Below are 25611 nucleotides of genomic sequence, written 5' to 3'. Positions count from 1 at the left end.
CCCCATAAACTCAAGTGTGATTTTACTCCGTTTCAAGATATATTTTATATTGTTCTTGCTCTGAGTAAAAGAAGTAAAACGAGAACATTGGTTTAAACATCTGACAGCAGCATTGACGACCGGGTGAATTCCATATGATATGGTTAAATAAACGTAGAATGATGCACTGGCAGTGTTGACATGGAGTGTAGCAGAATCTCTACACTATAAAATATTACACTGAACAAAAAAAGCAATACATGCTTGCACTAGGCAGCTGTCCACATTTTGCAGCATTCCTTCTGGTCGTTGGACACCAAGACCAACAATCAGTCCAAGTTTTATTGATCTCCCTACAAGAACAGCCCTTTGCGGATGGTGGGCAAGTAGAACAGCCTCCCAGCAGAAGTCGTGAGTATTTATCTAATATTTTTTTTTCAATATATTCTAATAAAACTCTCCTTTTATCTTTCCACAACAATCGTTCAGCAGAGCTGCTCCTGACGTTAGCAACCTAAAAAGTGTGAGGTTTATCTGTGTCAGTGGCATGGACATTTTGTTACTGGGTCCACCGCCAAGTTTGTGTGTAACTATGGTAATTGTGGCTTCCTTCATTGATTCACAAAAATGGCTGCCCCTTTAGCCACATCCTTTACAACAGGTTTCCTTCACGGAGAAAAAGATTAGAGCCATAGATATATCTGTATTAGCCCAACAGTCTTTAATCGAAGATGATACTTTTTTAGGCCAAAACAGAAAACAAGGTAAATAAATGTTCAGGTCTTCTTTAGATACAGAAAGGTCACATAACTTTACAACTGAGAAAATGATAAATCCTGGAATTAACATCTTTTGTTTAAAAAAACCCAAACTATTTTAATATTTTTACTTTTTTCAAAAATAAGATTTTATATTTGCAGTGTAGAAAAAGATTGAGAACCAACATTCCCTAAATCTTTGTTGGTATCATATGTAAGCTTCAATCGTTTATTGTATAGAACTAACATGGTGATACAACATATATACCGTATTTGCTTGATTATAAGACGACCACCCAAAATTTGAATATTAATTTAGGAAAAAAAAGAAAAAGCCTGAATATAAGATGACCCGACAGGAAAAAAAGTTTTACTAGTAAATATTAATTCACATGTAAACTATTTTTTCTTATATAATAAAAACGATGATAAAAAATGTTTTTTTGTTTTTATTTGCCAACCTGCACATCCCAGATTTCCCTTTACCCCTATATGCCACTCTGCCCCCAGATATGCCTTTTAGCCCCTATATGCCACTCTGCCTCCCAGATATGCCTTGTAAGCCCTATATATGCTTTATAACCCCTATATGCTGCTCTGCCTCCCTGATATACCTTTTAACCCCCTATATGTCACACTGTCTCCCTGATTTTCCTTTTAACCCCCTATATGTCACACTGTCTCCCTGATATTCCTTTTAACCCCCTATATGCCACTCTGCCTCCCTGATTTTCCTTTTAACCCCCTATATGCCACTCTGCCTCCCTGATATTCCCTTTAACCCCCTATATGCCACTCTGCCTCCCTGATATTCCCTTTAACCCCCTATATGCCACTCTGCCTCCCTGATATTCCTTTTAACCCCCTATATGCCACTCTGCCTCCCTGATATTCTTTTTAACCCCCTATATGCCACTCTGCCTCCCTGATATTCCCTTTAACCCCCTATATGCCACTCTGCCTCCCTGATATTCCTTTTAACCCCCTATATGCCACTCTGCCTCCCTGATATTCTTTTTAACCCCCTATATGCCACTCTGCCTCCCTGATATTCTTTTTAACCCCTATATGGCACTCTGCCTCCCTGATATTCTTTTTGACCCCCTATATGACACTCTGCCTCAAGAAAGCCCTTATACCCCACCCTATATGCCACTCTTACCCTCCCCCGACTTAACAGTGCTTCCATAGACTTCTCGCCCGTGCTTCAGATTACTTGGTGTGTAGTGGGGCAGCTGGTGGAGGTTCGGCATGATGTGCACAGACAACCCCTACTGCTGCTGCCGGCACTTCAAATGAATGAGTACCGGAAGGTTATATGACATCATAGATGCCCCGGCAGCAGAGGAGGTTGCAGACGCCCACCAACTGCTGGAGAGAAGAATCCAGGTGCCCTCCAGCGCCGCAGGGGATCTGGATCTTAGTCTTGTAATCAGATTTGTATTTGAGGTCCGATTAGAAGACAACCTCGAATATAAGACGATTGTTATTTTTTTAGAGCAAATACGGTAGATTGCTAATGCGCTACCATCGCCTTTGAAAGAGAGAGGGGAGCATTTTTAACTTGTCCATAAACCATGTGAAGCTCTAAAACCAATTGAAGATGATCTTATTGATAATATGTTGGTCATATCAGATTATCTTCTAGTCTAATAAAAAATAATTATTACATACAGTAGATGATGTAATATAATCAAAGCTATATCTCTTTCTATTTCCAGCCCATAAAGAATAGTTAAAATGCAAAGTGTGAACCGGAGCGCAGAAACTGAATTCATTCTTCTTGGACTCTCGACTGACCTTGGCGTACAAGTTTTATTATTCCAGCTCTTCCTTGGCATCTACATGGCCACGCTGGCTGGAAACACACTTCTGGTTGTGGCTGTGAGCTTTGATTCCCGTCTGCACAACTCAATGTATTTTTTCCTGATTCATCTCTCTTTCATAAACGTTTGTGGCTCGTCTGTCACAGTGCCAAAAATGCTTGTGAATTTCTTGGCCCAGAAGAAAAGCATTTCATTTACGGGCTGTCTGGCCCAAATATTTTTTAATCTTCTTCTGGGAGAAAGCGAATGCATTCTTCTGGTGTTGATGGCATATGACCGATTTGTCGCAGTTTGCAATCCACTGCGATATAACATGGTTTTGAATAAATTGGTCTGTATTCGCATGGTCACCGCAACATGGATGGTCAGCTGCATCACATCATCGGTTGATGTGTTTTTTATATGTCGCTTAACGTTCTGCGACGCTAACGTCATTAACCATTTCTTTTGTGAGGTTCCTTCTCTATCACGGCTGTCTTGTAGCGACACCTCAGTAATTGATGGTCTAAGATTTGTGGGAAGCTTTGTTCTTCTCCTCGTACCACTCCTTCTTATTCTTTTCTCCTATTTTAAAATAATTGTTTCAATAACAAGGATCAAATTTGGAAGGTACAAAACCTTCTCCACCTGTCTTTCACATTTAGTTGTTGTGACAATGTACTATGGAACAGCCATGTTCATGTACACAAGACCAAGGCTTTCCATAGCAGACAGCAAGGACAAAATGGTGTCCATGTTTTATACTGTAATCACCCCAATGTTAAATCCTTTAATCTATAGCCTGAGAAACAAAGATGTTCAACAAGCCATGAAGCGGTTGGGAAGATGAAGTTAAAGTTACGCCTGCATTTTCTATATGAAAGATTTCTTGATGTCTGTGCATGTGAAGGAGCCCTACAGTGCTTCTCAGATCACATGTGTAAGCGTTTTAGGCATGGGTCGTCTGCCAGTTAGCTGAGATGCGTACTCGTCACAGATGCATTCTCTTGTACCGCAGTGCACTTTATCAGGGTGTTAATATCATATATCAGTTCTTCACCATGTGCGGCCGCTAAGGACAATACTTTATATAGATCTCTGCAAGGGAATAAATACCTTTGCTTCCTCTACTGCCCGTCGATTGTCGTGAATGTGGCAGCTTAATATAGAAAGAACATTGTAAAATAAAGCACATTGGGCACAAAAATATAAAGGCAGAATATAGCTTTGGGGACACTGTGCTGTTAGTGACATCAAAGGAGAAGGACCTTGAAGTAATTATTTCAGGGGACTTCAAGCAAACCAGGCAATGCAATAAAGTGCCAGAAAAAGCAAGCAGAGTGCTTGCTTTAGCAGCATTATCAACAGGGGGAGCTGGTTCTGCCACTTTACAGATCTCTGGTCAGACCCCATCTACAGTAGCGGGTAGAGACTCCATCTCCAGAAAGGCAATGAACTTTTGGAAAAAGTTGACAGGAGTATGACTAAAATGGATAATAGAGGACCTTAATATGTACAGGTTGGGGGTTACAAGTGGGAGAGGACACTTGATTTATTACTATTTAAATACATAAGGGAATTTAACGAAGTACATGCGTTAATATGTTTAGAAAATTAGAAATGTTAGAAAAATAGGTCTTAATTAAAAACTAGGATTGGGTCTTAATTTTAAACTTATAAATAAACTGCTAAAGAAGGAGTTGAAATGTTGCCACCGCTTGTGTTTGGACATTAAAATACCTCACAATCTGAATTTGTTTGTTTGTTCTTTGTTAATTTAACCCCTTGATGACAATTGACAGTCCGGGCATGTCACGTGAAAACAAACGGTTAACGACAATTGACGTGCCAGGACCGTGATGACTGCAAACAGGTGCAGAAATCGTTCTGCGTTCGCTTTCTGCACCCAAATGATGATGACGAGTCAACACCGAGATAGGCATCAGGGGCCATGTCTGGCCCCTCCCCGGGGTTTCAACATCTGCCATACACTATGTGGCAGCGGACGCCCATTTTAAAAGAGTTTAGGAGGCGATCAATGATCGTCTCGTAAACTTCAATGGTGACGCTAAAATGCCTCAATAGCGACACCGAACACCCACCCCAGGGCTGCGGTGCGTTCTGTACACGCAGGTTGAATACAGGTACTGCATTCAACCATGCAACTCAATGGAGCCCAGATTTCTAATTACAATGTAATTAGGAAAATAAATGTAAAAAAATAAATAAATAAATAAATAGTTTAACAAAAAATGTAAAAAAATGGTAACATGTGAAAATAATTTACCACTAATGTCACCATCAGGAGACCTTCCAGGTCCAAAAAATGTTTTAAAAAGAGGCTAAAAAAATGTAATATTATATATATATATATTTTTTTTTATGAGCAAGTCCTAAATTTAGCGCTTTATTTTCTCTCATGGAGAGAGTTAAAATACTGGCATGTTAAATGTCCATGGGGTGTCTACTTTAAAAAAATGAATGATTTGATGGGGTAAATTGAAACGTGGCTTTTTAGCCCCCAAGCAACCCTACAAACCGATGTGGGGTATCACTGTACTCACAAGATGTTGTGTGATAGTGACATATCCCAGGACCTGTAAATTCATACCTAAAGTACAACTTGTGTGGGAAAAACACACACAAAAAATACTACTGCAAACTTTGACAAAGGTTGGTGGTAAAATGTGTGCATGGAAAGAGCTAAAATACCAGCATTTGACACACCCTGGGGTGTCTAGTCTTCAAGAATATATATACCGTATTTGTTCGATTATAAGACGAGGTTTTTTTCAGATCTCAAATAGGTCTGACTATGAAACGACTAAGATCCAGATCCCCCGATGCTGCAGGGGACCTGGATCCTCCTGCCCCGCCTGCCCCACTTACCGGTACTTCTGAGTCCCCGGTGTGTAGCTGGGGCAGCGTGTAGATGTCTACGCGATTCGCGTAGACAACTTCTGCTGCAGCAGGAAGGAGGCGTGGCTAGCAGCGGGGGTTGTCTGCGTCCATCGCGCAGACCTTCCCCGGCTGTCAGAGATCAGAGTTCTGATCTCTGACAGTCGGGGAAGGTACATTCATACCTGAATGTATCCTGGTATATGTCCGTGTCAAACAACACCTCAATATGTGTTCAGCATCTCCTGAGCGCAGTGATACCCCACATGCATAGGTTTGTTGGGTTATTTGTGAGGTGTGAATTTTTCAAATTGGATTTTTGTCAAAATGTCTGCCCACATATCCTTTTTCGGGTATCTTTGAAGCCGGCCAATACAATTTACCCCATCAATCCATATATTTTTTAACTAAACATCCCAAGGTTTGAAATGCTGATATTTTAACCCTTTCCATGCACTAATTTTACCATCACCCATTGTAGGAATTTTTTTTCCCCCCCACACACGTTGTACTCCAGGTATGAATTTACAGGTCCTGGTATATGTCCCTGACAAACAACCCCCCAATATGTGCTCAGCAACATCTCCTGAGCGCAGTGATACCCCACATGCATGGGTTTGTATTTTTTTGCCATTTAGACATCTGGTCTAAATGCACTAAATGCACATTTTTGGGTGACAGTTTGGAATATTACCATATTTTTTTAATCTTCTTTTAAACATTTTTTTTACACTAATCACACTGATTAGTGAGCTGGGCTCCATTGACCTTGCATGGCTGACCCTCTGTGAACTCATTCATTTTTCAGTTGGTGATACCATCTTGTGAGTGAAGGCAATGATTGGTGCGCCGCCAGCCATTTTTCTTGTGGGGAAAGAAGTGTTTACCCATACATTTGTTAGCATGCCTTCATACAGACATAAGTTACGCTCCTAAATATAACTATAACATTTTGGGAAAATGATTTGTTTGTGTTGATTAAAATCTTTATTGCAACATTTTCTTTTATTTAACTGTATGGTAGCTGCATAGTAATGAAGTCACAATCCAAGGATTTGTGTATATAGCAGAAATTGTCCTTTTTCCTCTCTAATTTGAAGCAGTTATTAGAAAGTTATGTCATTTTATGGTGATCAATAATCTCGGTTGGCTAACAATAATTGAAAAATAGTGGAACAATATAGTCACAAAATGCAAAAATGAATAATACAATTTTAGGAAAATTAGGACAGGAATGGGTCACTATTTGTGGAATGGGTTACTATTGGGAAATTCATTCAAAGCTTATCTCGCTAAAAAGGCTCTATGAATCATGACATTAGACTTGTTCTCCTAATGGCCTCAACTTTAATATCTGCAAGTTCCTGTAGGTCATGATATATCCAAGACAACATTGTAAATATCATTATTGGTTTATAGGGATGCCACCCAAATCTAACTAAAGCAAAACAATGAAAATTCTAAAATAATTGCAGGAATGGGACAAGAGGGGGCACCCCCCATTAAATTCCCTGACAACGCCATCCTAGTCTGCATATACCGGGTGGATAGTGATATTTGCCCCCATCTCTATGCTTATTGTATGTTGCCGTTGTTATAATTTATGTACAGCATTATATAAATAAAAATATACAGAACTATAGATCACTTCCCAGAAGCCAAATTCTGAAATTACTTACCTAAAACGTATTATCAAAGGGGCTTTTATTTTTAACCCTTAACAAAAAAATCCAAAAAATCTAATGTAAAGTAATGTTTGCAGCGTCATCGTCTTAAACGTTTGAGTAAAAAATATCTGCATTACCTACCTTGCTGCCAATCACTTCCTGCGGAGGATCCGGCAATACGTATGGATGCTGTCGGCACATGTATTGCCGGAGAGAGGCAGCAGGCAGTGATTGGTGATTATTATGTGTTTGGCGCTAGCTTCAGCGGGACCGGCGGACCTCCCACTGGATGACCACATGGGCCATGTTTTCCATGACACGTATAATTTTTACATATTGCTGACTGGCCCAGATAAAACGCTGCCCCGCAGTATGGATGATGTATAACCGAGTAATTGGTTCCCTTCCATAAGTCTATACATCCCACATACCGCGGGGCAGCATTTTATCTGGGCTGGTCAGCAATATGTAAAAATTATATGTGTCATGGAAAACATGGCCCACGTGGTCACCCACTGGGAGGTCCGCTGGCGGCAGTGGGCGGTCCCGCTGAAGCTAGCGCCAAACACATAATTGCTTAAAATTTACTAAGAGAAGAACAAAAAAATGCAATTTAGATTTAATATAATTTGTCAGCCTGCGAGCTGGGCCCACCGTACCAAATGTATCGCCTGGCCTAAGTCTGTCGGTTCTATCAGACATTTTGAATGTTGGGACTGTAAGAGGCGCTGTGGGAATTGGTGCCATGTAAATAAGGCATAATTAATAATAAGGTGCATTCGTTTCCATAGAGACTGCACGCCCCTCCCATTAACGTCACAGCAGACCCAAGATTCAGTCAGATGAGTTCACGTGATCCCCTCAGGTGTTCATTGCTTTGGCGGCTCCCGCGGTTACCAAAAAAACTACATTTCCCATGATGCTCTACCGGTGCTTTCCCCCCCAGCCTAGCGCTTCCTGGGTTGCAGGTTGTTTGTCCTTCCCCGGCACATGTAGGGGATTCCTGAGGGGATTGAGTCTGAATGTTCCCCCCCCCCCCATTTGCTTCCTTACAGTTACCCTCACCCTCACCCGCACCTCAGCGGAAGGAACCGGCAGACTCTACCACTGTAAGTGAGGGGGGGGTGGGAGAGACGCTACATCTCTGGAGCTGACCAGCAGGTGTGAGGGACCTGTTAGTAAGATGGGGTCAGTTAGAGAGCGCATTAACCCTTCCTGCACCTGGCTGAAAGGACTGAATACATTAAATATTGTTATTATTATTATGGTCTTGCTCTTAATAATGCCCTTTAACCCTTTGAGCACCATGGAATGCGTATGGTGCACCATGAGTGTTACTATATTAGCAACTGGACCTTATGAATACTAATTGAGTGTTAGCAGAAAGAAGATGGCTGAAAGGATATTTTGCAAAAAATACACCCACATATGTCATAGATATCAGCCCCTGGGGGTAAAACGTGAAGCTGGTAAGAGAGTTTATGTGTTTATAATGCTGCCGTTATCTTCCTGACCATGTTACCCACCCCCTTCTGCTTGAACACTGTTCAATGTATTCACTACTCTGACATGATTTTATGTTGTGTTTGCAACATTTAGTGTCTGTCTTAGTCCTTGCTGGTGCTTAAATCCATGATGCCCCTATTTCTCTATCTCTCACTCTCACTCTACCCCATGCCTGGTAGTAACTAATTACGGACAGCATTGGTGGCATTGAAGAGTTGTCTTGTATACTTAGAGGGCCCCACGGATAAAATTAGCCTTTTGCTACACCCTTGATCTAACTGGTAACCAATACTGGTTGACTCTGGTCCTACTCTGCTTTAGTACGCCCGCATTCAGGTATAACCCAGGAGAGGCTACCAAGAGCACTCACTCACTGGAGAAGTAGAACTAGGAGTGGAACAACCACACAAAGTGGCAGGGCTATGTCCAGCTGTCAGTGGGCAGGGGCAGGCTTGGAGAAAGAAGAAACCGATCTTCACCCAAAGACTCTGGGTTGAACCCTGAGAGTTCCCAGGAATGGATATACCAGTCCATGCTGACCCCTCTGCCCCACTGGGGGCTGTGATCCAGGGGACTCTTTTCCAGGCTTCACTGACCCAGTTTTTTTCTTTTTCATTCTTAGAGGCTGTTGGCAGGTGTTGGCAGTGTTTAGTCTATGTCTATTAAGCAGAATCGGCCCGCTGAGGATGGCTGCATCATCTCCTAGACACAAAGAAGAAAACCCCTCGGACTCTCGCATCTCCTGGTAACATCTTTTTGAATGACGCTTTCTTTTTTTTTTGTATTGCAAATTCTGTATATATAAGAAATATATGATGCTGCTTCTAAATATTATACTTATTTCTCTCAAATGTCTTGGTAAAGCCCCGCTTCTAACCACGCACCACTTTAGTCTTACCTACTCATACCTTCTAAGACTTGATATCAGGTCCAGGCCGGCCATCTGGATCCAATTCTTCCTACTGTGGCGGCCGCTGGCCTTAAAGTGCCAGGACCAGTTTTCATCCTCTGTCTGGTGGTGATGAGGATTACCGGTGGTGGGTATATTAGATTCTTCATTGTTTATTCTTTCTTTTCTAGGACAAACCCCAGAAATGTGAAGCATCAAACAAACATCAAAGAAGAAGCAATGTGGCATATGTTTACAACACAGGGGAATTATACAAGTGCCTGTAACTTAGGTAGGTGATAAATAGACCGAACCTGGTAATTAACAGGTTAAGAAAACGTTGTTTTTTTTGGCTGAAGGTTTGATATACTGTATACCCCCCCCCCCCCCGCGCTGATATTCTTGCTTTAAACAAAGTCATTCTTTCTCTTGAGCAGGTGAAGAAGCTGTGGTGAAGACTTTGTTTGAAGACATTCCTCACATCAGTTCTAGGGGGCTGCCAACCAGACAATACTTGGCCCATGTAGACCACGGACATGACATGAAGCTGGACCAACCTCATGAGAAGCAACGGGATTCGGCAAGAACTTCTCCAGAGAAATCCATTGCGAGGGAAAGATGTACCGTAGATGCAGCCGGAAACATTACGTTGATGACTGAGACTGTGTATAAATGCAATAAATGTGATAAAACCTTCTTCACTCGGTCTGGTTACCGGAAACACCAGAAGAACCACATGGAGGACAGCAGATGTGTCTGCAATAGCTGCGGAGAAACCTTCATGGACTGCTCCACTTACAATATGCACAAAGTCAGCCACAGAAAGGACCATGAGTGTGATAAACATTTCAGGCAGCAAGCCCACCTCACAATGCAAGAGATGACCCACGTAGGAGATACACCCCACACTTGCCATGTGTGTGGCAAATACTTTGGCCAAAGTTCCAATCTCATCAGCCACATGAGAAATCATGCAGGAGAATGACTATATGTAAGCAGCTATGCAAGTTTTTTTTTATTACAGTACTGCACGACCCTAACACAAAAGGGCATATAGGGTGACCAATGATTAGTGCGCTGCCCACCGAAGGGGATTAGCTCATAACACCACGCTGGTTAGACAAGAAACCATACACACCGTGTAGCCTGACCTATGCACTGCTGATGACAAGACCAAGGGCTGATTCAGGTGTGAGATTGGATGGGCCAAGTGGGTCTGATGTGCCATCAGATTCTATGTAATTCACAACCGGATGTACAAAGAGGGGCCTTCTGTCCACTGTGAATGAACCATCTAATCTTTGCTAAACCTTCAGACACTGGTAACATTATTGAAAAAAAAATATCCGGTGTTATCTGTCAGCTACTGGAGATACCTATACATGCACTAACATGTTATAAAGCGGTGTGCACCACCAATTTAAATTTTCTACATATATTCTCAAGCTTCCCATCTGCTGCTTCGCTAAGGCTACCAATGAAAGTAATATGTAGTATTATGGGGAAATAATCTTGGATGATCTGTCTATAATATATAATCAATCCTGAACCTACTTAAATCCCGCATCTGCCACATGACAATTAAAACAAAGTAAACTTTTACACGATTTACGGATGATTTTTTGGAACGGTCTGGACATTCAGCATACTGGGGATAATATGTCTTATTCTGCAGTGTATTATAATAATTAAGTACATAATTATCTTTTTCATTCTTTCAGGATGAAGAATAATAAATGAAATCATGTAATTTGAAGATGAGATGTCCTGAAGTAAAGTGAAATTAAAGTTGTTTTTTTTTTTTAAATACGAAGTGGATGCGGATCATGAGGTTGGAACTAGTTCTAGCTCTGTTTCACGTAGCCTTTTCAATTTTATTTTTACTTAAAGTAAATAAGTAAATATTTGACTGATTTTCTGTTGTAAACACACACAGGTTGTCTAGCAAGGAGCATGTCTTCCTTATCTCTTATATTATCTTTTTTTATTATTTTTAAGATCTGAAACGGTGTGGTGTTTGGCGTCACATCTTTGTTTAGACTGAATTGAAAATATATTTTTCTCTGGATTGTTGGGTTTTTTAGGGCAGCCAACGTTAAGCTTGTCGCCAGAGTGCAGACTTTCTAGGCAAGGAACAGAACTGGCTAACGTTAGTGGGCTGGGGAGCTGGCAGGCAGCAGCAGGCCAATGGCAGATGGAGGTTGACCAATAGCAGACGGAGGCCGACATCAGAGTCTGGCAAATGGCAAAGGAGGCCGGCAGCAGAGCCTGGCATACGACAGCGGAGGCTGTCAGACAGCGAACGGCGTCAGACAAGCCAAGGTCATACACAGAACAATGCACGGTACCAAAGGATGATAATAACAATCGCCACAGTCCATGCCAAAGGTCAAAATCCAGATAATAAATCAGGCGAGGTACCCAGAGCAAACAGTAACAAGTTCAAAGTCCAAACCCACAGGTCAAAAATCAGGAAACAAACAGCTCAAGTTCAATGCTCCAGCAAGGGAGCCTCGGAGCAACCCTGGTTATGTAAGTCCTTAATTGCCTGACAGGCCATAGGTGTGACAGAATCATGACACACAAAATGGGCATAGGGAAGACAGGAATCTCAGCAGCAGTAGCCCCAGATGTCCTACCACAGTTAAGATATGCTGTTTTCGTGGCCTTGCATATGGGCATGGAGGGCCTGTTCAAAAACTTAATTTTACTGTCTCCGTATTATTGTCGCATTAGATGCCACAATAAAGTCCAGAGATAAGTTAGGGGGTAGAAATAGAGGTGAGGTCACAGAAGCTGGTGCTGTGCCATAGATCACAGTAGAATAGACAGATGCTGTCTTGGTTCGGGAGGAGCCTCCTTTTTTCAGAGGGTCTGGGGACCCGAGAGGATAAGTCTGCCCAGGAGTCTTCATCTTCCAAAATGGAGTGTTGACAAAGGATCCTTTTGTCCTCTTTGGATGGTTTAACCACTTCCACACCTTGTTGTACCAGTAGTAATGGCTCATGGCATGCAGACATCAGCGCTCCTGGTCGCTGTGAGGTGCTTAAGACAGTAACAACTGAAAGGACTTTTATTTGTACACTGGGAGCTCTTGTTTGTTTTGAGGATTTCTGGGATGCTGTATAATGAGAGGCGGGGGATCCTCTGCTCGACATTCTCTCTATGCTGTGTCTATTTCCTGGGGCCATGGGGAACCCGTGGAGATAGGGGCAGAAATTAATGTAATGCTTCTGCCCCCAACAATAGAATCAGAGGTTCAGATTTGTCAGTCTGGCCCATTCCTGGCCTCTGGACCAGCTGATGTGTGGCTGTACAACACAGAGGGGTGCCAACACAGGTAGTGGATGTAGCTGCAGCCCTGACTTCTTGGCAGACCAAACAGCTGAATTTTTGCCTGCTGGACTTTCATACTGTAGGTCAGGGCTGACACCACCCTGATAATCCCAGAAGAGATTCTTTGATCACGATATCTGATCCTTCACTTCTTGACCAGTAAAATGAAGTCCCCTTGTTGTGTTTGAAGATAGTTGATCAGCAGAACAACTTGTTGCAGAAGCAGCCGTGGGACAGATTTTGTCCCTGGAGACTCCACAGTGTGTCTAGAGCATGTACTGGATTAGGTGGGAGTCTCCATGCAGGGATGGGTTCGGGCTCAAAACACTGCGTGCGGCAGGCCAGTATAAAAGTGCCTGATTACAAAAGGCAGTATGCAACAGCTTTAGGTTTCTTTCTAGGCACCATCTCAAGGAACAGGACTGGCAGACAGCAGTGGGCCAAGGAACCAGCAGACAGCAACAAGCCATTGCAAGAAAATAGCTGGCAGACGGCAGCGGGCCAAGGGACTTGCAGACAGCAGCAGGCCGATAGCAGGCAGAGGCTGGCAACAGAGTCTGGCAGACCGGAGACGTGGTCAGATGAGCCAAGATCATACACATAACAATGCACGGTACCAAAGGATGATCAAAAGAATAGTCACAGTCCAAGCCAAAGGTCAAAATAAATCTGGGACATGGGGAAGACCGGTGGTAAAACCAGTAGCTGCACAGTCTGCCATGCTCAGGTTAGATGGGTTAAGTCCTATGGTTCCTATATATTATGTATATGTGTGTATATTATAGAATTGTGGCGGGGGCCTCTTGTGACAGTGTTGCCCCAGGGCCCCAACTGACCATGATCCACCCCTGTTCACCACAATACGAGAACTACAGTAAATCAAGCTTTATGGTGAAAAGTAGAAATGAGCCATTAACTGCAATGTCCTATTGGCCACAATGGTGATTGCACTATTTTTACCAATTCACTATAGGAATTGTTTGTTATACATTATTATTATTATTATCCTTTATTTATATAGCGCCAACAGTTTACGCAGCGCTTAATACAATACATAAATTCAAGGGATATGACAAGACAAGAATTGACAGACTAAGACAAACCGATACATTTGGTGGAGAGAGCCTTGATCACATGTAAAAGTAGATAGATACTATCAGCCTCCTCCAACAATCTGTAGATTTCTAGTCTGTATTCACATGTCAATTAGATATTCTTCCTGCTTCCCAAAAGGCCAATACAGCTTTTTTTAATATTGGTACATAAGTGAAGTCTATACATTGAGCTAAGGGTTAACTATGACTGACCAGACCAGGTTCTTGCATGGAATGAGTTTCGGAGGTTTTGAGGTTTCTGGAACAGTGGCATGGGGTGGGAAAGAGACCAACAAGGGAGGCCCAGTATTTAGGGAGATATCCCCAGCTGCGAAAGGAAGAAAAAGAGAGAGGGAGAGAAGGTGGTAATAGGACTTGCGTGAATGGAGAGATTGCTAGGGGTGAGGGGGGGTGTGACAGAATGACCTGTAATACAAGGCCCAAAGGTAGTCAGTGATGGCTTCAGCCTGGCTGCCAAACAAAGATTGCACAGGCGGGAACTCAATTGCGTAAACTAATCCCATTAACAGGATTGCTGCCAGGGGGAGATTCAGTAGGTAAAGTAGTTAAAGGTTGGGTTGTCTACACGTACCTGTTTATCAAAGGTAAATTATGTTAATGAAGTTCTGTGGATATATGAGTCTATGTTTTACAACAATAAACTGTTCATTCCTTCTGTACTCAATTCAAGGTAGTTATGTCTACTTATTGGGTACACATAGGAGGGTTCCAAGGTGTGCATGCTGGCTGCTGCTGGAAGTTATTCCGGGGACAACTGGAGGATACTGGGTAATCTCTGGGAGTTACTACAGCTCTCTTGCTGAACCCATTACATTGGCGGCAGCGGCGGGATCCTCCTTGCAAACGTCCCAGTGGAGCACCAGCAGCAAGCTAAAGATGGTTCCAGCACTACAGGACGTGTTGGTGCACAGCAGAGTCATGGGCTACCTGAATGTCTGGATGGAGGCTCTCAGAGTGGACCAGGGTGTCCGGGAAATAGTCCTCCCATCCTCCAAGGAATGATACGTGCTACAACTAGATTGGTGATTGCCGTACCTGGGACAGCAGCCCCAAGAGGATTTAGTGGCTAACTTGGAGAAGTTGCTGCCACTTGAAATAAGTCTGGATTGTGCATACCGGGCCCTGTATTGGCAGGCCACACAGCGGTGTCCAGAGCTGAAAGATGACTACCTGCCAGAGGGCGATGCCTTTGGCGGACCGGGATGGATAATGGAAAGCCTACAAGAGGACCGAGAATTTGGGAGCCCATGGAAGTATCGGTGCAAAGAGATCCGGGAGTTCAGGGAAGGGATTCTCGCAGATGTACCTGCCAGACCCGTGGGCTGATCTGGATTATTTGGTTTACCAAGAATGCAGCCTGGAGAGCTCTTTGACCGTGTTCAGCAGCGTGCCCCAGAGGAGGTGGATACTTACTTCTAACTCTTGACTTACTGTGGGGAATTAGCTCAAGTGATAGAGCGCTCGCTTAGCATGTGAGAGGTAGCGAGATTGGTTCCCGCTATCTCCACATGTTAGTATGTTCAATTCCATTAAACTGTATGAAGAAATTTAAGAAGAGAAGATATTTTGCACTACACTCTCTCCACAAGTTAAACATTTGGTGGACAAGAAATGTTTTTGAGTCTTTTCTCATTGATTGAGAAATTGATTAAGGTTCTTTTTATAGGCTGTAATTGGGAGGAGTTCTCTTATTTTTGCAAAGTCAGATTTATTGTTTTGCGCATATTTTTGCAATCTTATTTGTTACAAATTGTGTTTGTTGAATAAGGCGCTCGTCAAGTAGGGGGATTGGCTCAAGTGGTAGAGCGCTCGCTTAGCATGTGAGTGGTAGCTGAATCAATACCCGCCTTCTCCACAAGTCAGTTTTTTCATTTCTATTAAACTGTGTATTTAGAAACTTAAGAAGAGAACCTATTTTGCACTACATTCTCTCCACAAGTGAAACGATTGGTGGACTAGTCGACAAGAAATGTTTTTGAGTCTTTTCTCATTGATTGCATTCGCCACTATAAAGAGCTTTTCTTTTGTAGGTGGCTAAGAAAACACACTAACCCAAAGAGTATTGAAAAAGAAAACAAAATGCTCACTTAGCGTTGAGTAGGTTTTTGTTGCTTTAATCCTTCCTTGCGTTGTTTCAAGTCTTTTTCAAAGACCAGCTTCCATTAGTGACACTTTTTCTCAACTGACAGGGTGCTAGGAACAAAATAAAAAGAGCCTTTATTGGAAATGAAGATGGTCTTACAAGTTTCTATTCTTTAGGACTTTAAAAAGAGAAAAAAAGTTGACTTCTAATGCTTAACAATGTATGGGGGATTAGCTCAAGTGGTGGAGCGCTCACTTTGCATGTGAGAGGCAGCGGGGTCGATACCCGCATTCTCCAGGTACTTCTTAGAGGCTGTAATTGGGAGGAGTTCTCTTATTTTTGCAAGGTCAGATTTATTGTACTACACATATTTTTGCAATCTTATCTGTTACAAATTGTGTTTGTTGGATGAGACTTCGTCATGTAGGGGGATTAGCTCGAGTGGTAGAGTGCTCGCTTAGCACGTGAGAGGTAACGGGATCGATACCCGCATTCTCCAGGTACTTTTTAGAGGCTGTAATTGGGAGGAGGTCAGATTTATTGTACTGCGCATATTTTTGCAATCTTATCTGTTACAAATTGTGTTTGTTGGATGAGACATTCATCGTGTATTGGGACTAGCTCAAGTGGTAGAGCGCTTCCTTAGCATTTGAGAGGTAGTGGGGTCGATACCTGCATTCTCCAGATTATTTTTAGAGGCTGTAATTGGAAGGAGGTCAGATTTATTGTACTGCGTATATTTTTGCAATCTTATCTGTTACAAATTGTGTTTGTTGGATGAGCCATTCGTCGTCTATTGGGATGAGCTCAAGTGGTAGAGCGCTTGCTTAGCATGTGAGTGGTAGCGGGATCGATACCTGCACTCTCCAGATTATTTTTAGAGGCTCTAATTGGAAGGAGGTCAGATTTATTGTACTGCACATATTTTTGCAATCTTATCTGTTACAAATTGTGTTTGTTGGACGAGACACTCATCGTGTAGGGGGATTAGCTCAAGTGGTAGAGCGCTTGCTTTAAATGTGAGAGGTAGCGGGATCGATTTCTTGTTTCAAGTCTTTTTCAAAGATCAGCTTTTGTTAGTGACACTTTTTCTAAACTGGCAGGGTGCTAGGAACAAAATAAAAAGAGCATTTATTGGAAAACTTCGCATACTTTTGCAATCTTATCTGTTACAAATTGTGTTTGTTGGATGAGACACTCTTAGTGGGGTGGGTTTAGCTCAAATTGTAGAGCGCTCACTTAGCATGTAAGGGGTAGCAGGATCGATACCGCGATCTCCAGGTACTTTTCAGAGGCTGTAATTGAGAGGAGTTCTCTTATTTTCGCAAGGTCAGATTTATTGTACTGGGCATATTTTTGCAATCTTATCTGTTACAAATTGTGTTTGTTGGATGAGACAATCGTCGTGTAGGGGGATTAGCTGAAGTGGTAGAGCGCTCGCTTAGTATGTAAGAGGTAGCGTGATCGATACCCACATTCTCCACAAGTCAGTATTTTAATTTCTATTAAACTGTGTATTTAGAAACTTTAGGAGAGAACCTATTTTGCACTACATTCTCTCCACAAGTTAAACAATTGGTGGACTAGTGGACAAGAAATGTTTTTGAGTCTTTTCTGATTGATTGCATTCACAACTATAAAGAGCTTATCTTTTCTAATATGTAGGTGGCTAAGAAAACACACTAACCCAAAGAGTATTGAAAAAGAAAACAAAAGGCTCACTTAGCATTGAGTAGGTTTTTGTTGCTTTAATCCTCCCTTGTATTGTTTCAAGTCTTTTTCAAAGACCAGCTTCAATTAATGACACTTTTTCTCAACTGACAGGGTGCTAGGAACAAAATAAAAAGTAGACTTGTGCATTCGTCTTTGGGCGAACATGAAAACGAGCACGAAGAGGCCGTTTTTTTGTTCGTTCCGAAGACACGCCGAAGAGAATACAGTGCCGGCAAAACGTAGGAGAAGACGAAGACTCACAACCACGAAGAATCCAAGATTAGAACGGGCAAAGACAAGGCAAACAAATGAGGTTTATATAGAAAAAGGAAACACTCACGTCATCAGCCGCGCCGTAGAGCGTGTCGCGCCCTAAATTGATATCAGGCGCGTTTGCTTGTCCCACCACTAGATGGCGCACTTCCGTCGTGTTCCCGGCGTGTGCGCGCGGCCACGCGCCTGGAGCGTGAGCGGGTGCGCGCGCCCAAAGAAGCAGGACTGCTAGCCTCCCGAGTGACTGCGGCAGCACAGGCATTGGACGAGACGTCACGCTAAGGGTCTCGTCCAATGCCTGTGCTGCTGTTTTTTGAATTCTGAAGGCGCCTTTATAAGACCAGAGCTTGCCTGAGAGAGCCATTCATTTTTCGCTGTGACTGCTTTGGCAACACTCCTGTGCTGCATCCGAGCGTTACAGAGAGAGATTGTTCTGTTCTGTGTGAGACTGGTAAGCCTTAGCCTGCCATTTCTCACAGTGTACTTCATCCTCACTTCAGTGCTACTTAATATAATTAATAATAATAATTTGATTAATTAAATTTTTTTTTATTTAATTTGTCATCAACTGTAGTGTAAGTGCTGTTGAGTTGACAGTGCACCCAGTGTCTCAGTGGCACTGGGGTGCCCTTGCCCTGGGCTGGCACTAGTGCCTATTGCCTGTCCTGCTTAAATAAATTAAATAGAATTTATAAATAATAATTTAATAGAATCTATAATTTAATAGTTCATTATAATATTATATATATATATATATTTGTCAGTCATATATATATATATATATACTATAGTATACTAGTGTAGAGTGTACTGTAGACATTCATCTACTAGTGTCTAATTTAAAATCAGTAATATTAATTAATATAATTAATAATTGAATTCATTATAACATTATATATATAATTTGTCAGTTATAGTTAGTAATAGTATACTAGTGTAGAGTGTACTGTAGACATTCAAGACATCTACTAGTGTCTAATCTAAAATCAGTAATATCAATAATTCTATAATTCTTTCTTATCTTAATAGTTAATTAAATTAGCTATAAATAAAAGTAATAATATTAATTAATTACTACTAGCGTATAGTTCAGCTAATCTTATTAGTACTGGTGCTGCAGCTCTATAGTTTGTGCTTTGTTTTAGCAACAGCAAGAGACCAAGTCAATTTTTCTTAATTAATAATCTTTCATTTTATTTCATTTGTTTTGCTCACCTCAGTCCGTCAGTGAAGTGAACTTGTTGGGCTAGTGAGTGCAGCCGCATAAGTGCTGTGTTTTTTTTTGATCAGCAAGCAGTGACGTTAACTGTTTTGCAAAGATTTTCTCATTTATTTTACATTTTATTTCAATTTTATTAAAAGTACCCTTAGTGTTTTGGTCACCTCAGTCGATCAGTGAAGTGAACTTGTTGGGCTAGTGAGTGCAGCCGCATAAGTGCTGTGTGTTTTTGTTCAGCAAGCAGTGAAGCTAACTGTTTTGCTGTGACATTTTATTTTATTTCTAATTCTTTTCAAGAAAAATTGACTGTGACGAGCTGTACTAAGCAAAGCTTCAAGCTACTAGCTGTAGTACTAAAATAATTATAATCTTCTTTAATCTTAATCTATAATATATTATAAATAATATATAACAATATAAATTCTAATTCATAATCTATAATATAAGTAATTCTAAATTCTAATTCATAATCTATATTCTTCTATCTATAATACATAATATATAAGTAAATTATTTCTAATCTATTAATATTATATAACTTAATATTAATTAATAAATCATATACTGAATCTGATTTAACCTCACTTTAGCTTAGTGGGTTTGAGAGCGTCTGCCTAGAGGTAGACTTATAGTAAGGAAATATATCTTTAGGCTAGCATTGTAGTAGGCTAAGCTCTTAGGCCCGTGTAAATTCAAATTAAAAATAAAATACTGCTAGTTATTAAATAGTTAATCTTGAGTTAATAATTTAAATAACTTTAGCACTTTGGCAGATTGCACACAACAGCACAGTGCAGTAGTGCATAGTTTTACTTTTTAAGCAGTAGCACTGAAGAGAACTTCCGCTAATTTTTTTGTCCTTAATTCGTTTTTCCTTTTTTTTTTTTTTTATAGTTTTTTAAACACTACACTACACTACACTACACACACAACACAAACTTTGAAATGGATCCTCCTTTTGGGACTAAGGAGGGACAAGCTCCATCTACCATCACCAGCACCTCCACCAGCACCACCACCAGTTCTAAGATGCAGCCTTTGCGTCAGTCTAGTCGGCCAAGTAGGCCAAGCTCTCGCTTATCATTTGGGGAAGCATTGCTTGAAGGATCATCAAGTAAAGGAAAGGCACCAAAAGCAGGCAGTAGTAGTGCGGCTAGGCCCACAAGCTCTATGGTTTTTTTACGGAAAGCCTAAAGCACCAGAAGCACGTTCAAAGTTAAAGGGTAGCACAAGTAGTACCAGCCCAGTGACTAAAAAGAAATGCCTTTTGCCCCAAGCAGCATCTTCCCCATCCACAAGCAGCATGCAAGGTACCAAGCAGAGCCAAATTAGCAGCAAGACTCAGAGGGGTCCCAAACCAAAGCGATCTAATTCCTTTGTAGGGAAAATTGGTCAACAAGGTGTGTGACTGGCAGCGTAAAATGGGAATGCTGTCCGAGGAGGGAGAGGTGCAGGAGGAGGAAGAGATGATGTGGTCTGATACTCCTAGCAGCAGCATCAGCAGCAGTGCCAGAAGCAGCACAACACAGCTGAGTGGAGCAGCTGCGTTTTGGGAAGAGGCACTTGGGAGTTTAGTTGGACCATCTGACAGAGCTAGCAGCAGAAAGGAGAGTAGTGCTGCTGAAATGGTCAAACTTTACCTCTGTGAAGTTCCTTCTGCGCCTAATGTTGATCCTCTTAGCTACTGGGATGAAAAGAAGAGTGTGTGGCCTGCACTCTCATGGGTTGCGCAGCAGCTACTATCATGTCCGCCAACCACTGTTCAAAGTGAGCGCGTGTTTTCTATGACTGGAAACATACTCACGCATGGCACCTCATCTGATGGAGCAGATTGCATTTCTTAAATTCAATCTGCCCAAGTTGGGTTACCCAGCTCTTAGCTTGGAAAGTTAATTTTTTTTCTCTGTAATGTTTAAGGTAGTTTCTCCCCCTGGTTGCACGTGTTTGTGGTGTGGCAACGTCTGCTACCTCCGCCGGTGTAGCCAATTTACACTAGGGCCTAATGTCTGAGTTCTGGAAGTCCGCTCCCAAACGCCATGGACTGACAGACTTTCATGCTTTGCCCTGGGGTGAAACAGGTGAGCGGGTCGTCAATTGCCCACTCATTCACCTTTTTCTTTTTCCAACGCTGCTGCTGGTGGTGGTGCCAGCATCTTTTGCCAGTTCGCTTCCTGGCTGAAATCATGCCTCAAATGTCCCTAATGGAGAGGGTAGTTTCTCCCCCTGGTTGCACTTGCTGCGGTGTGGCAATGCCTGCTACCTCCGCCGGTGTAGCCAATTTACGCTAGGGCCTAGTGTCTGAGTTCTGGAAGTCCGCTCCCAAACGCCAAGGACTGACAGTGTTTGGATGCTTTGCCCTGGGGTGAAACAGGTGAGTGGGTCGCCAATTGCCCACTCATTCGCCTTTTCCAATGCTGCTGCTGCTGGTGGTGGTGGTGCCAGCGTCTCTTCTCTGCCAGTTCGCTTCCTGGCTAGTGTCATGCCTTAAATGTCCCTAATGGTAAGGGCAGTTTCTCCCTCCTAGCTGCGTCTGTTTGCGGTGCGGCAACGCCTGCTACCTCCGCCGGTGTAGCCAGCTTACGCTAGGGCCTTGTGTCTGAGCTCTGGAAATCTGCTCCCAAACGCCAAGGACTGACAGTGTTTGGATGCTTTGCTCTGGGGTGGAACAGGTGAGCAGGTCGTCAATTGCCCACTCATTCGCCTTTCCCAATTCTGCTGCTGCTGCTGCTGCTGGTGGTGCCAGCGTCTCTTCTCTGCCAGTTCGCTTCCTGGCTAGTGTCATGCCTCAAATGTCCCTAATGGTAAGGGCAGTTACTCCCCCCTGGTTGCACTTGCTGCGGTGTGGCAACGCCTGCTACCTCCGCCGGTGTAGCCAGCTTACGCTAGGGCCTTGTGTCTGAGCTCTGGAAGTCTGCTGCCAAACGTCTAAGACTGACAGTGTTTGGGTGCTTTGCCCTGGGGTGAAACAGGTGAGTGGGTCGCCAATTGCCCACTCATTCGCCTTTCCCAATTCTGCTGCTGCTACTGCTGCTGGTGGTGCCAGCGTCTCTTCAATGCCAGTTCGCTTCCTGGCTAGTGTCATGCCTCAAATGTCCCTAATGGTAAGGGCAGTTTCTCCCCCCTGGTTGCACTTGTTGCGGTGTGGCAACGCCTGCTACCTCCGCCAATGTAGCTAGCTTACGCTAGGGCCTTGTGTCTGAGCTCCGGAAGTCTGCTGCCAAACGTCTAAGACTGACAGTGTTTGGGTGCTTTGCCCTGGGGTGAAACAGGTGAGTGGGTCGCCAATTGCCCACTCATTCGCCTTTCCCAATTCTGCTGCTGCTGCTGCTGCTGGTGGTGCCAGCGTCTCTTCAATGCCAGTTCGCTTCCTGGCTAGTGTCATGCCTCAAATGTCCCTAATGGTAAGGGCAGTTTCTCCCCCCTGGTTGCACTTGCTGCGGTGTGGCAACGCCTGCTACCTCCGCCAGTGTAGCCAGCTTACGCTAGGGCCTTGTGTCTGAGCTCTGGAAGTCTGCTGCCAAACGTCTAAGACTGACAGTGTTTGGGTGCTTTGCCCTGGGGTGAAACAGGTGAGTGGGTCGCCAATTGCCCACTCATTCGCCTTTCCCATTTTTCAATTCTGCTGCTGCTGCTGGTGCCAGCCTCTCTTCAATGCCAGTTCGCTTCCTGGCTAGAGTCATGCCCAAAATGTCCCTAATGGTAAGGGCAGTTTCTCCCCCTGGCTGCGTCTGTTTGCGGTGTGGCAACGCCTGCTACCTCCGCCGGAGTGGCCAGCTTACGCTAGGGCCTTGTGTCTGAGCTCTGGAAGTCTGCTGCCAAACGTCTAGGACTGACAGTGTTTGGATGCTTTGCTCTGGGGTGAAACAGGTGAGTGGGTCGCCAATTGCCCACTCATTCGCCTTTTCCATTTCCTTTTCCATTTCCATTTCATTATTTTCCTTCTGATACACAACCAGCCAACCAAACATAACACACACAATAACACAAATAACACAGTGACATAACACATAACACATATAACACACAGTGACAACACACATAACACATACACGTACAATGGACAAATCACAAGGACCTTTCCTCTTGTTATTTGTCCTGGCCTTCACTTCTACACTCACTAGCATTAACGCTATAACTCACACTTCATACTATAACATTTTTCCATCCACATACCTGCCAACAGACCCAACTTTTTCAGGGACAGTCCTGCTTTTTTCCAGTCCTGTCCCATCCAATTTAGCTATCTAGGTATGCAAATACACGTTGGTACTTATAGCTCGGTAGGTAGCACTAGTATAAACATTAAATAAATATAATAAAGTACTAAATAATAAATCTAACTTTAAAATACATTTAAATAAACCCCTAATTTTTTTTTTAAAACCCATTAAAATTAAAATTAAATTATTATTTAGACATAATACATCTTTAACCAAACCAGTGCACTGCTACTAATCTTAAACATAACCGTACATTAACCCTAAGCTATTTTTTAGTTCTTGTCCAACATTTTTCCATCCGCATACCTGCCAACACACCCAAGATTTTGGTGGACAGTCCTGCTTTTTTCCAGTCCTGTCCAGTAAAAGTTGGGTTGTTGCAAAGTATGCCATTGTGAATAGGTAGCAAATGTTAGGCATGTATTACAAGTGGTCCAAAATCAATTTAAAAATGTAAAATAATCCCTATTCTTTTATTAAACATCTATGGATGTGTGATTGTGTATGATAAACGGAGGCCAAGTTCCTTGGAGCATTTGTCTCTAGGTCATTTTGTGTACAGTACACCTCAGTACGTGTGTGCAACTCTATTGGTCGTTTCGGCAGGGGGCTGGCCTGCCATCAACGAATGAAGTGCGTTCTGCAATTCACTCGTTGATGTCAGACCAGCCCCCTGCCGAAACGACCAATAGAGTTGCACACACGTTCCTTCACGGGAGCTGCTGCTGCTCCGATGTATTGTTAACCCCGTATTAACCCCTGCTAGGCAACCGGGAAGGAAACGAAGATTAAACGAGCATGAAGAATGTCCGCGAATATTCGCCCGAAGAGAAGACAGGAACGGGCGAATATTCGCGGAATACGAAGGTTTTTTTCCCCCCGAAGACGAGCACGAAGACGAACACGAAGAGCCCCCTGGTGCCCAAGTCTAATAAAAAGAGCCTTTATTGGAAATGAAGATGGTCTTACAAGTTTCTTTTCTTAAGAGTCTGTAATTGGAAGGAGGTCACATTTATTGTACTGCCCATATTTTTGCAATCTTATCTATTACAAATTGTGTTTGTTGGATGAGCCACTCGTCATGTAGGGGGATTGGCTCAAGTGGTAGAGCGCTCGCTTAGCATGCGAGAGGTAGCGGGATCGATACCCGCATTCTCCACAAGTCAGTATTTTAATTTCTATTAAACTGTGTATTTAGAAACTTTGGGAGAGAACCTATTTTGCACTACGTTCTCTCCACAAGTTAAACAATTGGTGGACTAGTGGACAAGAAATGTTTTTGAGTCTTTTCTCATTGATTACATTTGCAACTATAAAGAGCTTTTCTTTTCTAAAATGTAGTTGGCTAAGAAAACACACTAACCCAAAGAGAATTGAAAAAGAAAACAAAAGGCTCACTTAGCATTGAGTAGGTTTTTGTTGCTTTAATCCTCCCTTTCGTTGTTTCAAGTCTTTTTCAAAGACCAGCTTCCATTAGTGACACTTTTTCTCAACTGACAGGGTGCTAGGAACAAAATAAAGAGCCTTTATTGGAAATGAAGATGGTCTTACAAGTTTCTTTTCTTTAGGACTTTAAAAAGAGAAAAAAAGTCGACTTCTAACGCTTAACAGTGTGTGGGGGATTAGCTCAAGTGGCAGAGCCCTTGCTCCGCATGTGAGGGGTAGCACGATCGATACCAGCATTATTCAGGTACTTTTTAGAGGCTGTAATTGGGAGGAGTTCTCTTATTTTTGCAAGGTCAGATTTATTGTACTGTGCATATTTTTGCAATCTTATCTGTTACAAATTGTGTTTGTTGGATGAGACACTCATCTTGTAGGGGGTTTAGCTCAAGTGGTAGAGCGCTCGCTTTGCATGTGAAAGGTAGCGGGATTGATACCACCTTTTTCCAGGTACTTCTTAGAGGCTGTAATTGGGAGGAGTTCTCTTATTTTTGCAAGGTCAGATTTATTGTACTGCACATATTTTTGCAATCTTATCTGTTACAAATTGTGGTTTTTGGATGAGACTCTAGTCATGTAGGGGGATTAGCTCAAGTAGTAGAACGCTCACTTAGCATGTGAGAAATAGCGGGATTGATACCCACATTCTCCACAAGTCAGTGTTTTAATTTCTATTAAACTGTGTATTTAGAAACTTTGGGAGAGAA

The 25611-nt window shown here is 42.6% G+C and overlaps 1 protein-coding gene and 1 non-coding gene across 2 annotated transcripts; both read left to right on the top strand.

The window, feature by feature from the left end:
- The first annotated feature begins 2477 nt into the window (after nt 1-2477).
- Nucleotides 2478-3392, top strand: LOC149282867 (olfactory receptor 2D3-like). The gene has a single exon (XM_089497946.1). It carries the CDS (start codon nt 2478-2480, stop codon nt 3390-3392), a length of 915 nt encoding a protein of 304 aa, XP_089354072.1.
- Nucleotides 3393-24547: 21155 nt separating this feature from the next.
- TRNAA-AGC (transfer RNA alanine (anticodon AGC)) lies at nt 24548-24620 on the top strand. Its single transcript has one exon. It is a non-coding gene; the product is annotated as a tRNA-Ala (tRNA).
- Nucleotides 24621-25611: the final 991 nt, after the last annotated feature.

The sequence above is a fragment of the Sceloporus occidentalis genome, unplaced genomic scaffold (assembly GCF_023333645.1).
Source record: "Sceloporus occidentalis isolate IW3139 unplaced genomic scaffold, rSceOcc1.0.p SCAF_111, whole genome shotgun sequence".
Classification (NCBI taxonomy): domain Eukaryota; kingdom Metazoa; phylum Chordata; class Lepidosauria; order Squamata; family Phrynosomatidae; genus Sceloporus; species Sceloporus occidentalis.
This window is presented reverse-complemented; position numbering and strand designations above follow the sequence as displayed.